Source organism: Halichoeres trimaculatus, unplaced genomic scaffold (assembly GCF_033239565.1).
Source record: "Halichoeres trimaculatus isolate MK-OKI-2021-1 unplaced genomic scaffold, fHalTri1.1 fHalTri1_scaffold_2, whole genome shotgun sequence".
Lineage (NCBI taxonomy): Eukaryota > Metazoa > Chordata > Actinopteri > Labriformes > Labridae > Halichoeres > Halichoeres trimaculatus.
This window is the reverse complement of record NW_027437180.1, coordinates 33,402,204-33,415,620: the sequence shown is the minus strand read 5'-3', so window position 1 is coordinate 33,415,620 and position 13,417 is coordinate 33,402,204. Positions and strand designations below refer to the sequence as shown.

The 13,417-nt window shown below is 39.9% G+C and overlaps 1 protein-coding gene across 2 annotated transcripts in view; it reads left to right on the top strand.

Annotated features, from left to right (window-relative positions):
• Positions 1-12,526, top strand: part of plppr2b (phospholipid phosphatase related 2b) — a 79,250-nt gene extending 66,724 nt beyond the window's left edge. Inside the window, exons 4-8 of one of the 2 annotated variants that reach the window (XM_074665299.1) lie at positions 4,623-4,743; positions 5,147-5,397; positions 8,331-8,507; positions 8,932-9,065; positions 11,185-12,526. In XM_074665299.1, coding sequence (XP_074521400.1) covers positions 4,623-4,743; positions 5,147-5,397; positions 8,331-8,507; positions 8,932-9,065; positions 11,185-11,293 — 792 coding nt within the window. In that variant the 3' untranslated portion in view covers positions 11,294-12,526. Of the gene's footprint in view, positions 1-4,622; positions 4,744-5,146; positions 5,398-8,330; positions 8,508-8,931; positions 9,082-11,184 lie in introns of both variants that reach the window. The other variant, XM_074665300.1, reaches the window with a different exon arrangement.
• Positions 12,527-13,417: the final 891 nt, after the last annotated feature.

Below are 13,417 nucleotides of genomic sequence, written 5' to 3'. Positions count from 1 at the left end.
TCTGTGTCACTGAGAGTGGCGCCACAAGCTCTGAGTGCACAATGTTTAGAAAACAGCAAAGCTCGTTTACCATAACATTACAGGCTAAAACAACTGGCTAACTGCAGCTAAAGTTGTACTGTCCAAAGTTGGAAAAGCAGCCGGCCGTGAAGTGACTAGCACATGCACAGTTTTACTGAGTGTAGCTGGCACATTTCCTTGATAAATGAACTCTAGACACTTAGACTTGTCTTCTTCCAAGATGGGAAGCTTGTGCATTGAACTATGTGGCTGTTTACAGCCAAAAACAGAGCAGTGATGGCCCTTCAACTTCAGCATGGGCTGGGAGGGAGTTCGGGGGTATCTGCTCCGGAGGACCAATCAGGTCAGACTTGCTCCTGATTGGTCAAAAAAGGCAATTGCTGACGTTTGCAAATTCCCAAAATCCAAACAGCTCGTTTTAGGTCAGGATTTTACATTCACAAGCACTACTAAGTTCAGGTTTTGTCATTAAATGTCACATTTTGTGGGCTGGGAGGAAAGCAAAAGACCCACAAATTTCACTAAAAGACTAAATAAAGTGATTTTTGCATAATATGGGACCTTTAAAGGAAGCTTTTGAGAGTGATGGGAGACATTATGAAGAGGATAAATGTGTCAGGTGGGAGAAAGTTGGACATAATCATGGACCAAAGAAGGGGGCCCCTGAAAGTTATCCCAAAGGGAAAAACCATTGAGATCATGGACGGTCACAAAGGGAGAGAAAAAAAATGGGGATTAATACTGAGCTGAGTTAAGCAGGCTCCTTGAATGAAAGCAAAATCCAGAAAAATGAGAATCAAAACCACCACTGCCAAGCAGCTGATCAGAAACTCAACAGGAGACTCTCCTGATAGAGAAAAACACTAAAAATGGCCAGGTATGCCAAACACAAAGAGCTGGGTTTGAAACAAGGCCCAGAGACTCCAACTACTCGGTCCAAGATGCTAAAAATGCCAAGCCAGACACACTGAGGCACACTGAAAAACTCTGAGATACCCTGAGAAATAATGAGAAACACTAAGGAACACCAAGAAACAGTGAAAGTCATTGAGGCTGTGTCTCAAATTGCGTTCTGTTCTTAGATTTACTATTTTGAGTCCTTTAATGCATTCACACTGGCAGTGTGGAAAAATGTAGCGCATTTCTTAGCTGGCACACCCAGTTGGACAGAAAGTTGAGTATGGAAGGCTGGACACTTCCTCACCCTACAGCTGTTGCCACCTTGGCCATAAAGTGGAAGGGGTGGGAGTGGGTTTAAGAATGGTTTAGAGATCTAATTAATGAATAGAAGAAGAAAACCTGTGAACAGATCTGAAATGCTTTGTTTCCATTAAGTGCAAAAGCTGCAATGTTTGATTTGAGTATATGCAGTGTGTTTCATATAAGTGTACGCACAGAAGTATCTGGTTTTAAACACAGTATCTGTCTGGAAGTAACATGGAAGAGTGATACCTGAACCAGATAAGAACATGATTTTTTTTTTTTTTTTTTTAAAGCAATATTAAGACCAATATAATAATAAAAAATAATAAAACAAGGTTATTTTTAGAATGACTGTCTTCTGCTCTTGCCCTGTAATTTTAGGACCTTATTACCACCCCACTGGCCTGTCATACACAAACATACATCCAAACCAGATAACCATGTTTAAAGTTGTTTCTCCAGGCTTCCAGTTGAACCTGTGGTGGGAGTATGCAGTCATTATTAACACCTGCAGTAGGTGAAGTGATTTTCCAGCAACATGGAGGCAAATTTGGGCTACTTAATAGCAATAATCCCCCTGCCTGATCTGCGGCGCCCACTTCCTCTGCCAAAGTGCCTGCAGCAAGGTGCCAAACCTCCACCAGCTCCAGAGACACAGATTATAGCTCACCTCACACTCCAGCTCCCTGCTGTAATAAATAGCACAGTCAAACTGGTTTGTGATTATGGGGGGGTACAAGGAACTGATTTTAATCATTCGTGACAAGTTTTCAGGAGCATGTGGCCAATTTATTTCTGCAGGTTCATAAATCTGTTGCGTGTTTTGTCTTTAGTTGTTGTAGGAGCAGATTATGAATGGGTTTGTTTACAGTGTATGTGTCTGTATTTAAGGTCGTATGGGGAAACGAGAAGTCACATTTACATACAACCTTACCTTAAATCTGACTAATTATTTTATATATAACAAAAAATGCTGCAATACATCTTTAAAGTTGTTTCAACAGTATTAAAATTTATAGAAAGTTTTCTATTTTCCACCTGTTGGGTTCAAGTCTCTAACAGAAGTTACGATCGCTTTTACAAAAAGCTGCGAACCTGGTACAAAGTGATGCTCTGTATTTGAAAGCTTTCCACATTTTGCTCAGGCTGAAGAAATAAAACCTTTGCACTTTCTTGGTTTAGGTTCTGGTTCAAGGTTCTCTATTTTTAGATTCTTAATAAAAATGTACTGTTTGTGGGGTCTGGATTTGAAGCATGCCATGGCCATTTTTTTCCCTGTTTAATGTTGTCAACATAAACCATTTGTATGGAGAGCAAATCAAGTGGAACACACACCTCTGCAATGATGTCTTAGCTCCTTACTGTGATTTTTTTTTTCCTGTGAAAACAGATTTCTTCATGCAAGCGCTGCAAACCCCTCATTCAAGATTAGAAAATGTTTAACTTCAGCATTGAGTTACATCAATTTATGGGATCAGGGTCCCTTTGGGGTGCAAAACTACTTAAGGAGAGTCACGAAAAATCCAACTTTTCTTAGTACCACATTTCATCCATTGTTATTGAATTTGAATAGGAACACAGGTTAAAGCTTATATTAAACCAAGCAAAAAGATATGGTTTGCTTAGTCTTTTAGAGGTATTACCAAGCTAAGATGGTGATTAAGCCAGGATGACAAAGGTATCAACGGTGGCGGGTTAATTTAGGCTGTACAATATGTGCACTTAAGAAGTCTGACTTTCAATCTATTGAGTGTCTTCTGTCTTTTGTTTGTTTTTGTCTTATTTTAGACTGTAGACTGTAAAAAAAAATGGAAGTCATCTTGCTTGGCTCATAGTGAGGTCTCCACAAAAACTGCTCCCCCTGGTGGCTGGCTGCAATATAGGTTAAAAAATCTGTCTTTCCAGCCATTCCAGATGGGCTGTGGTCAAACTTTGAAAAATTAATACACCTCGTAGAAATATTCCTCACGTCTGATTGTTGTGGTGATTTGGGGATATTATTTGACTGTCTTGTATTCAAGTCCTCTTTTATTCTGGAAAGTTTCATTTTCATTAGTTATACGAGATTAAAAACGAAGTATTACGTCACGCTTAACGATAATTGACAGCTGCCGTTCTCGTGTATTTTGGGAGGGATTGTAAAATATGTTGCGAGGTAGAGTCAAGAAGTGTTTAGACTCTTGAAAGAAAAAAAATATATTGCGCAACTGCTGTCAATGCACCTGTGATGGGGTATTTGGCTTTAAAACCGTACAATGGTAAATGGCAGAGCCACGCTGTCCACTCTGTGTACAGTCTATGTTTTGGATCAGTCTGGTAATGTTTTTCTCATTGCTGGTCTTGGGCACTGATATTTCGTGCACTCATGCTTCAAAGCTTGGGAACCCCTGATCTATAGTTGTAAAAAAAAGTGTTACAAGCATGAAATCACAAAAACAAACAAAGAGCCATTTTTCGAACACAATGAAAACCTTGAACCTCTCTCCTCGACACAGGCAACCCCAAGGCTGCATAAACACACTCATCCTCAAGAGACATCATCTGTGTTGACACACAAGCTTCTCAGCTCTCGTTGAACCTTACACTGGTGTTTCTTTGCCCATAACATGAGTCCTGGTGCAAAACCTCAGCCTTCATCTGTCACACCAAGCACGGGGAGCATTGGTGCATGAGCCTCATCCCACGCTCTGCGCCCTGGGCCATGCATATTGTATGAGTGTGTAACCTTCATCTGTGCATGCTTCTGTCAGCAGACAGGTTAAGTGTGCGGGGTGTTGTGATGTCCAGGAATGTGTTGTGTGGTGTTTGGTCAATTTATTCCCTAGTCAAAAGAGATCAGTGTCCACTTGGTTTTAAAACTGCTTCCTGAACGGCTGCCACAGGCTTCAGCTGTGCGCTCTTTAAATGTGTGTTCAAACTGTGATATGGCTAACAGTAAAGTTTTATGGAGGTTTTATTAAATGGTGAGTTAATACCTTTAAAGATAACATAAAGTCGGATTAGATATGCTTGATTCATCAAATATCTACTAAACCTCATCCCCTCTGTTAGAGTTATTAACCTGCATGACTCTTAATCATGGTGGGGTAATGGTTTTATAGAGCGCTGTGACTATGAGAGATTGAAAGAGTGTAGGAGATATTAACGTTGACAAGCTCCCACTGATGAGAGTGAATGTGAGGTGTTAATGTTTGGATACACTAATGCAGCATAAAATCAGCCAAATGCTGAGGGATAAAGAAGAGACTGGCCAAGAGAAGCAATCATGACAAGGCTGAGGGAGGAACACTCATGAATAATCTCACTGGGCACCATGAAGTTGATAAATCTACAACCACGCAGTTTGAGATTCCTGTTTGACTAAACTGGTTTTGGTTTTCTCCGTCTTTTTGACCCAGATTCTGATCGGGGAAGTGACCAGCTTCTTTGTGAAGTCGGAGGGAGCTCAGGAGAAGACCATCGTGACGGCCGACTGCTGTTATTTCAACCCTCTGCTTCGCAGGATTGTGCGTTTTCTGGGTCAGTTGGAGTCCTGAGTATTAAAGGTTCCTCTCTTTTGACTAAATAGAGCCCACACGCTGAGATGAAGGCTCATTAAGGCTTGAACATCTCTGATATAAGGCCATGTCTTATAGGTCTCCTGTGGACTAATTTCTCTGTCCCCTCCCCTCATGTTCTGCTCTGTTAATGTGATCCCTTTCCTCCCAGTATTTATCCAAGTTATTAGATTTCTGAGGTGGCGCGTTGAAGCAAAGGCTGTGTCTGTCTGGCCTTTCACTCCCACACAGTTACCATCCAGGGTAGCTGTTCAACTCCCATAAATGCTCTTCTTTGACTCCCACCTCAGACATTGATTCAATTATCCTGAGTTTACAAACATCCTCCTCTCAGTCTCTCACTTCCTCCATCCTTTCTCTCACAGGTGTTTACTCCTTTGGCCTCTTCACCACCACAATCTTTGCCAACGCAGGTCAGGTGGTGACAGGGAACCAGACGCCACATTTCCTGACAGCCTGCAAGCCCAACTACACAGCTCTGGGCTGTCAGTCTCCACTGCAGTACATCGCAGAGCGCCGCGCTTGCACAGGGAACCCGTACCTGGTGGCGTCTGCTCGGAAATCTTTCCCCTCCAAAGATGCAGCGCTCAGCTTTTATTCAGCCGTCTACACAGTGGTACGGTACTTTTTATGGGATGGACTGCAGTCATTGTGGGATTTAAAGATATTGTGTGTGCTGTGGTACAAAATTGTGTTGTAAATCAAGCAGTGTATCAGAGGACAAGCCTCTGTTTTGCTCCAATTCAACCAAACAAAAGTTAAAGCCAGTTGAGGTGTTACTTTGGAGTATGGGGGCTTTTACAGAAAGTTGTAATTGAGGGTGGTTAATTGAAAGTCGTTCACTCATTTTTTTAGATGGATTTTATACATTATTTTGGGGTTAGAGATGCTATGAGGAGGCTCCGTTTTAATTGCACTCCCTCGCCACCTTGTGGCCCAGAGTCTCCGCACACTGTCATAAATTACTTTTAGTGAGGCGTGTGCTTGGTTTGGAATTAAATGGGGATCGGATCAAAACATATTTTCTTTGTTCAAGACAACTTTTTACTGGATAAAACGCCAGGAGGTCATGTATTTATCAATATAGTTTCGTAGTGCTACAGTTTGAAATGTGACATCAAGCAGACGTAGCAGCCGGCTACATGTTAGCCTAGTGCTCCGATGTATCCGTAGGCTAATGTGACAACAAGTAAACACTGTCAGCTTGTAAGAAGTTTAGTAGTAGTTTATATTTATGGTTCAATTATTTTTTTACCTGGTTAAATAAAGGATATTATTATTATTATTATTATTTAGCACAGCTGGCAGCCCGGTGCTCTTAGACATGTCTGTAATGTGAAACGTTAGCAAATCCTGGTTAGCTTTGTCCTGCCAGTCATCTACCAAGCAGAGCTAGCGTAACCTCACTCTTCATTTTATTGATAGACTCTCAAGTTTGAACAGACCACTGCAGAATAACTGCTGACTGTGGGTTGGAATGAACATTAGCACAAACGGCTTAGCTAAGTAGCCTTTGGCTCGGGCTGTATCACTCTCCCGTTTCTTCTGCCTTCTGTCCTTTTTTCTGTCTGACAGTTAGGCTCCTGTATCCACCATCACTATAAAAATTAATCACAGAAATTTTTCTCAGCAGAGGAAAAACACTCTCCTCACTACTAAACCTCGTCAGCTGGTGTGGTGTTGTCATAGGGACCTAGATGTGCCCTGGAGCAATCCAGTACTGGACGACCCAAACTGGAAGCTAAGAAATAGCAATTTAAAATAACCTGTAACCACCAATATTGGTGCTGATAATCTCATTTTAAAGTGAGGATTACTATCAAGCATATATCACAGCCCCTTTTGTACTGACGGTAAATAATTGCCTCATCAAAGCCAATCATAACCAGGTGACCCAAAAGTACCACATATCAGAAAATTTAAGGAGAAAACATCACCATTTGTCAGGAAGCTGAAGTTTGGATGTTGTTGGACCTTCCTGCAGGACAATTATCCAATTCACACCTCAAAGTCCACCAAGGCTTAGTTTTAAAATAAGTCCATGAGTATTCTAGTATAAGGCCATCCCTGCTGCCCGATTTGAACCCCACAGAAATGTGTGGTGGGATTTGAAGAAAGCTGTTTGAGCATGCAAACCCAGGATTGTTGATGAACTGGAGGCCACTACCCATGAGGACTGAACTAAGATTCCTGAGGAACTCTGCCAGGAGCTGATGTCTGGCTCTGAATCATGTTTGCAGTAGGTCAAAACAGCAAAAGGGTGCTCAGCTAAGTACTCAATATGCTCATCACATAGGGGTTGAATGATTCTGGAACTGAAATAGTCAGTAAAAATAGCTTTTTTTTTGTAGAAATTGGAAAAAGCACAAAATAATATAAGGTGTGTTGAGCAGTTTATATTGTTCTTATTTGATTTATTCATTGCAAACAGCTGGAAGTTTGTACATTTGGTTTGTTGGTTGAATAGTTGAATGAGTGCTTGGATGAAAATTGTAATCTCTTCAGGGTGAGACAATATCCTGACCCTACAGGTCACCTATTCACTATACATTGGTGAGCTAATTAACTGACCACCATCTAAAAAATTAAATAAACACTATTTAAAGATAATAACTGGTCTTAACAGCTGTAAAATGAGGCTGATGTCACAACTTTTAGCTCTTCGATCTTGTCCTCTACATCTGTAAGAATTATTTTAAGGACAGGAGCCTCGTTTACACATCATTTTCAGCATGAATGTAAATAAAGGTAGCTCAGGTTATTTGTGATCGTACAAGACAATAAAACCTAGAAATAGCAACAACTGGCGAAGTAGTTAAACATATCAAAATACTCCTGCTCAAATATTACATGTATAAGCTGAGATAACAGGTTAGATTAAGGTTGCTAAGAAAAAAAAGAGTGCCCACAAGAAAGAAATTTCTTTTTTGTCAGTGAATTTAAGTTGCTTGTTACAGTTTGGCCATTATAATTTCTTATTTGCGAGTCAGAGCCCAAACTAAATGGGTTATTTGCTGGCTTTTGCTACACCCCTTCACAGCATTTTGTACAAGTCTGACAAATAACTCCATAATAAAAAAAAAGTTTAAAAAGAAAAAAAACAGCAAAATCCTTGAAAAAGTTGTGAAGAAAGAACAGAAGTAACACCAGATTCTTCTGAAGGGAAGTAACCTCTGAGCCATTACCTGACAAATCCTCATTTTAAAGACTAACTTGAGTACCTACGACTTTTAAAATCTAAAAGTTCTGCTTTAGTAAAAGTGTTCAGCTCTGATTCAATTGCTCCTAATCTGTTTTTGTTTACAGTGCTGTGTCCTTGTCATTCTAAGAAGCAGCTTGCAGCTGTGTTCACTGAGCTTTCTGTAGGTGTTGTTCAGCTGCTGTGAAATCGCAGCAGAGGGCGCCCTCTTGTGGCCTCTTCAAGCTGTTTAAGCAGTAGCTCTGTTTGAATGATATCAGCAGGCTCACTGAAGACCTGTGGATCCAACACCTGTTCCAGCTCACAATGAATAAATAATGCGTTGTGTTTTTATTCTCCGTGTACCTCAGATGTACGTGACTCTGGTGTTCCGCACCAAGGGGACCCGTCTGACCAAACCCACCCTGTGCCTGGTGCTGCTGTCTCTGGCTGTGCTGGTGGGAGTGATGAGGGTGACTGAGCACAGAAACCACTGGAATGATGTTCTGGCGGGGTTTGTCACCGGAGGAGCCATCGCTGCCTTCCTGGTGAGAAGGAGAAAAGGATTTATGGAGAGAAAAAGCATGTTCTTCCTTTCTTCTACCAGATATGATGATAGTGTTCAGCTTAAACTGTATAATGAATAAGAACAAAGGGAGTGTAAGTGTGATGTAAGTGCAGGAGAGACGGTGAAACTGATATGAATCTTTATTATCATACTTTTAATCCTGTCGCTTGATACATTTTCTGTAAAATCTACCACGGTCAGAGTCTACTTCAAAGATAAAAGAGCTTTCTTTCTATGTGTCCACCTGTTTTTCATTCGTTCTAGTCTCTCATAACACGAGTGTCCTCCATCCCTCACAATGGCACTTAGACATTTTGTTCACCAGAAAATCCATCTCTGAACCACTATAGAGAAAAATCTCTCCTTTTAATTCTCTTTTCTCTCCGGTCTCTGCACTTTCCCAGGTTTCATGTGTAATCAACAACTTTCAGCCAACCCACATTGCAATGCCGACTCCTAGTCCACCTCCACATCGCCCGGAGCCGTCCATCGGGCTGCCCCTCCTTACTCTGCCCCGTGTGGAGAGTCCACTCGAAAAGTTAAGTGGCGTCCAGGTAAGGGATGGGGGAAATCAATAAAGAAGAAGCTTTGATAACACATCATTTATTCAGAGATTTTCAAGTTTCTTTTAGTGAGGGGAATCATTTTGGTGAATGCTTGCCCTTTAGATTCCAGTTATAATGTCGATTAGACGGACTACAGCTCCCTCTCAGAAGTTTGGGGGTTAGATCATTTTCCATTTACAATTCATCTACTTTCACTCTGGTCAAAAATGAATTTCTCCCAAGTGCTAAAGTTTCATGGTCCACAGAGGAACAATCACCCTTTTTTTACACTGATACCACATGGGTGATCTAACATATCAGAGTGAGAAAACTCAGGTTAGAGTGAGCGTTTCATTTAATCAAGTCTCACTTAGTTTTCAGTCAAAATAACATCACAATGTATGTCTCTTTTTACAGATAACAGCTTGGGGAAAATAATTAAGAAAAATGTTTCCTCTGTTTTACCAGCCAACATAGACATTAGTAAGAGCTAGCTTAAAGGTTCCCAAACTGTTCAGCTTGTGACCCCCAAAACAGCAAAACCCTACCAGTCTCTGGGAATACAGCAATGGGCCAATCCAAAAATAAACAAAGGAAGACCTTAGATCATTAATTAGTTGATTGCTTTAGAATATGACTGCATATCAAACTTAAATTAATCAAACTTAAGCAGGATAGTGGCAACACAAAGTGCTTGACAAAGAAAAGAAAAGAAAAGAAAAGAAAAAATAATAATAATAATCTTAAGCGATCTGATAAACCCATATAAACACACACATCAGTGTACAAGCCTCCACCTCCAACCCACCAACCCACACCCCTAGTGCACAAGGTGAATACAGTTAATTAAAATCCCTGCAGATGACCTGAGGAACTGTGGAAATGCTATCTGGAGACCTTAATGAGGAAACACTGAAGGTCAAGTAAAATGTTAAACTCATAATAAGAAAATTAAACAACCAAATTTAAAGAAACAAATAAGATAATAAAATATTAAAAGACTAACGCAGTAAAAGAGAAATGATGTAAAACTAAAACTTTAAGATACAGTATTGAAAAGCTGAAAGTAACAACTTTAAGAAGACAAAGATCCAAACATCAATAGATAAATAGATAAATAAGTAAAAGGTAAGTTTTAAGTTTGCTTTTAAAAATGTTTAAGCTCTGTGTGCATGTATTGGTGTTTTTCCTGGATTAACTTTCCACCATTGGCGCCATCATCATCCTTGCTTGGACATAAAGGGGTATAGAGAGTCTAGTCTAGAAAAAATGTGGAAAAACAGATCAAACATTTTCTGTTTGCATTAGTTTTATAAAAATATAACCCCTGTTTTTTTGTTCATATATTTTTATAATAATATGCCGTTGTTAATTTTTTTTGTTGTTTTTTTGTTTTTGAAGACATGTTGGCAACCCATGCTTTGGGGACTTCTGAGCTAGCTTACTTGATTTAGCTTTTTTAACAGAGAGAACAGTAGGTCGTCAATTCAGCAGCAGCATAGAGGAATGAAACTGAATTATTAAATTAACATTTAGCCTTAGCAGTGATTGACACCAGAAGGTTTACATTTGTGGTTATGTGCAAATTTTTAAATCAGAGTTTTCATTTATATTTCAAATTATAACCATCACTATCATAACTCGTGTTACTTTCTGATCTAATGACAATCCCATGAGCTGCTTTAAGGTATTTTCTTTAACTGGTAATTAGAAAACAATGGTAAGTTAAGATGCTACACCAAAAGGCCTACATTACTCCTGCCCAAATATGAATAGCAGCATTGCTATCAGGAGCATGTTAGCATGTCTGTGTTAGCAAGAAGCTAAAAGCGTTGACTGCCGAAGAACAACCTCACAGAGCAGCTAGGAGTGCTCTCAGCTCTTGGTCTTGGGTATTTATTTTACTTAGTGATAACCCTGTTGTTTAACTGTATCTAAATACATCAGATATTGATTGTCTTTCGGTTGTGTACATGTTTTCTCATGTCCTAATTTCATATCTTTGCATTCTAGCAAAGTGATGTGCTCTTTCTTTCAATTTTTAACTCCAAATAGTTAAGTAATAGCTCCACTTCTTCCTGAACTTACACCTGTACCTTTACCTCTTTTTAGGCTCCAGGGTTACCGTATTCTGAGATCACATGACCATCAGCCAATCCCGTCCCCCACCCCTCCCGATGTGCTCCTCCCCTCGCGGCGTTGCCTCACCAGCGCAGTCTAGACCTGCCCATTGAGATCCCCCCACCTTGCCCAGCTCACCCCGAAGGACGAAATCCTCTCCGACGAGTCAAATCCACCCAGGTCTAAAGGTCCAGCCAATCACGAGAGAGGCAGAACAGGAGCATGTGCACACGGCATGCATGGCTGAAACATGTCATCTGCCAAGGACGGAGTAGGGATGGATATATGTCTCTCTGCCCAGTTCTGTCCTGTTTGTCCTTCAAGATGGCCTCCTCTTTCTTTCAGGTGTTAAAGACCTAACGAAAGACTCGCCAAAGCCAGAGCTGATGAAGCAATACTGTGTCCTATTTCATGACCTGTTGTCCAAAAAGACCAGTGACTCAAAAGACTGTTGGCTGGGGATGACTTGATAAAACACTTGATCAATTAAAAAAACCACAGTGTTTGTTTTTTTATGGTCAATAGAAATCTTTCTCACTGGATGATCGTCCTCAAAAAGACCGTTGGTAACACTCAGGACAATAAAATGAGGGAAAAGGATTGAGAACGAAAACTTTCGTGTCATCAAAATGCAGGTACTGTTGAGAATAACAGTACAGATTTTTTTTCTTACTTAGAAGAGACGCAATCAAAGAAGAAAGCACCTTTTGGATAAATAGCACAGAAGAACCTTTGTAGAGTTCAGTGAACTGTGTTTGTATCTTATTTGTTTTGGGGTTTATGAGTTTAATCTGGCTGCTGACTTCACTGAAGAGGTTTACATGAACACACACATGCTGTGCTTGTGACACCAAATTTGTTTTGGGGCATCAGTTGATTTATACCTGAAGTGAAGTGAATGACATTGCCATATACTTACTATTCAGGTCTGTGTTAATAAATGTCTGTAGGTTTACGTCAAAGCTGTGAAATATTCAGATAGTGTCATTCAATATTTACAACCTATACTCATGTCAAGTTTTTGTTTAGCTTGCAGAAAAGTCTCACTTTGTTTTACCTTCAACACCTTCGGTACACACTGTTCTTTATTTAATCAAACTGATTTATTTTAATCTCATTTTCTTTCCAGTAGTGTTTGTTTGGGATAATAGTGTTCACCTTTTCATGCAGTGGCCATTTTTCTCTGACAGCGTTAAGTTGGTGGGAATCTCAAATGTGGGAAGTGTAACTGCACTGTTTTATGCTGTTTTTGCAAATATTTGAGGATATGATGTTATACAATACAAAATAGGACAAGACTCAAGATAAAGCCAGGTAAAACATGTTGTGAAATTTAGAAAAAACTGTACAATGCAACTGAAATACTATAGAACACATAAAAAAACTTCAATGTGTAACTACATGACAGATCATGACATGATATAATATGATCTGCTAATATGTCACGATATAATCCGTTACAGCAGGGCTTTTCAATTAAAAATTTAGTCGGGACGGATTTTCAGAGTAAGGACATGAGCTGGGCACATTTTTCGCAAAGTTAAGCTGCTGTGGTCCTCTCCTGAGCTATGCAACCCGGCTTTACTGTAGTACGCAGTCAAACTCTGAATTCCCCCAGTAAAGTTTGTCTGAATCGCAGCATGTTTTTCAGTGTGGCGTCTTTGGACATTTTAATCTTTCAGCACTCCCACACACTGTCTAACTTGCAAGAAAATGATTTATTTGCAACGTTTCAGTCACAGACCTTCATCATGCAAACATTTTTTTTTTAAAAGGGCAGAACATCTTAAATAAGAAGTGGCGATCGCACCCATGGCCAATCATCATCATGGCGTAACATCTGCACCAGAAAAATAAATACACAGGACAACAAACACTCATTGACTTCCTGACTCAGAAAGTCATCATGATGACATCACTTAATTCCCCGAGAGATAAAAAGCACAAGAATGGGGCACAACCAACTTTTAGGCTTTTTATCTCTCAGGGAATTAAGTGATGTAATCATCAATGGACTGTCTCAACTAAAAGTTAAATCTAATGTTTCTCATGTTACTTGTCTTATGGACCTTTAATGTCCCCTAAACTGCATATTTTGTGATTGATGTTTCTATTTTAGACTTATTTGTTGGCCTTTAATAGGCTTTCATCATGATGACTATCTTAGTCAGGAAGTCAATGTGTGTTTGATGTCCTGTGTATTTATTTTTCTGGTGCAGATGTT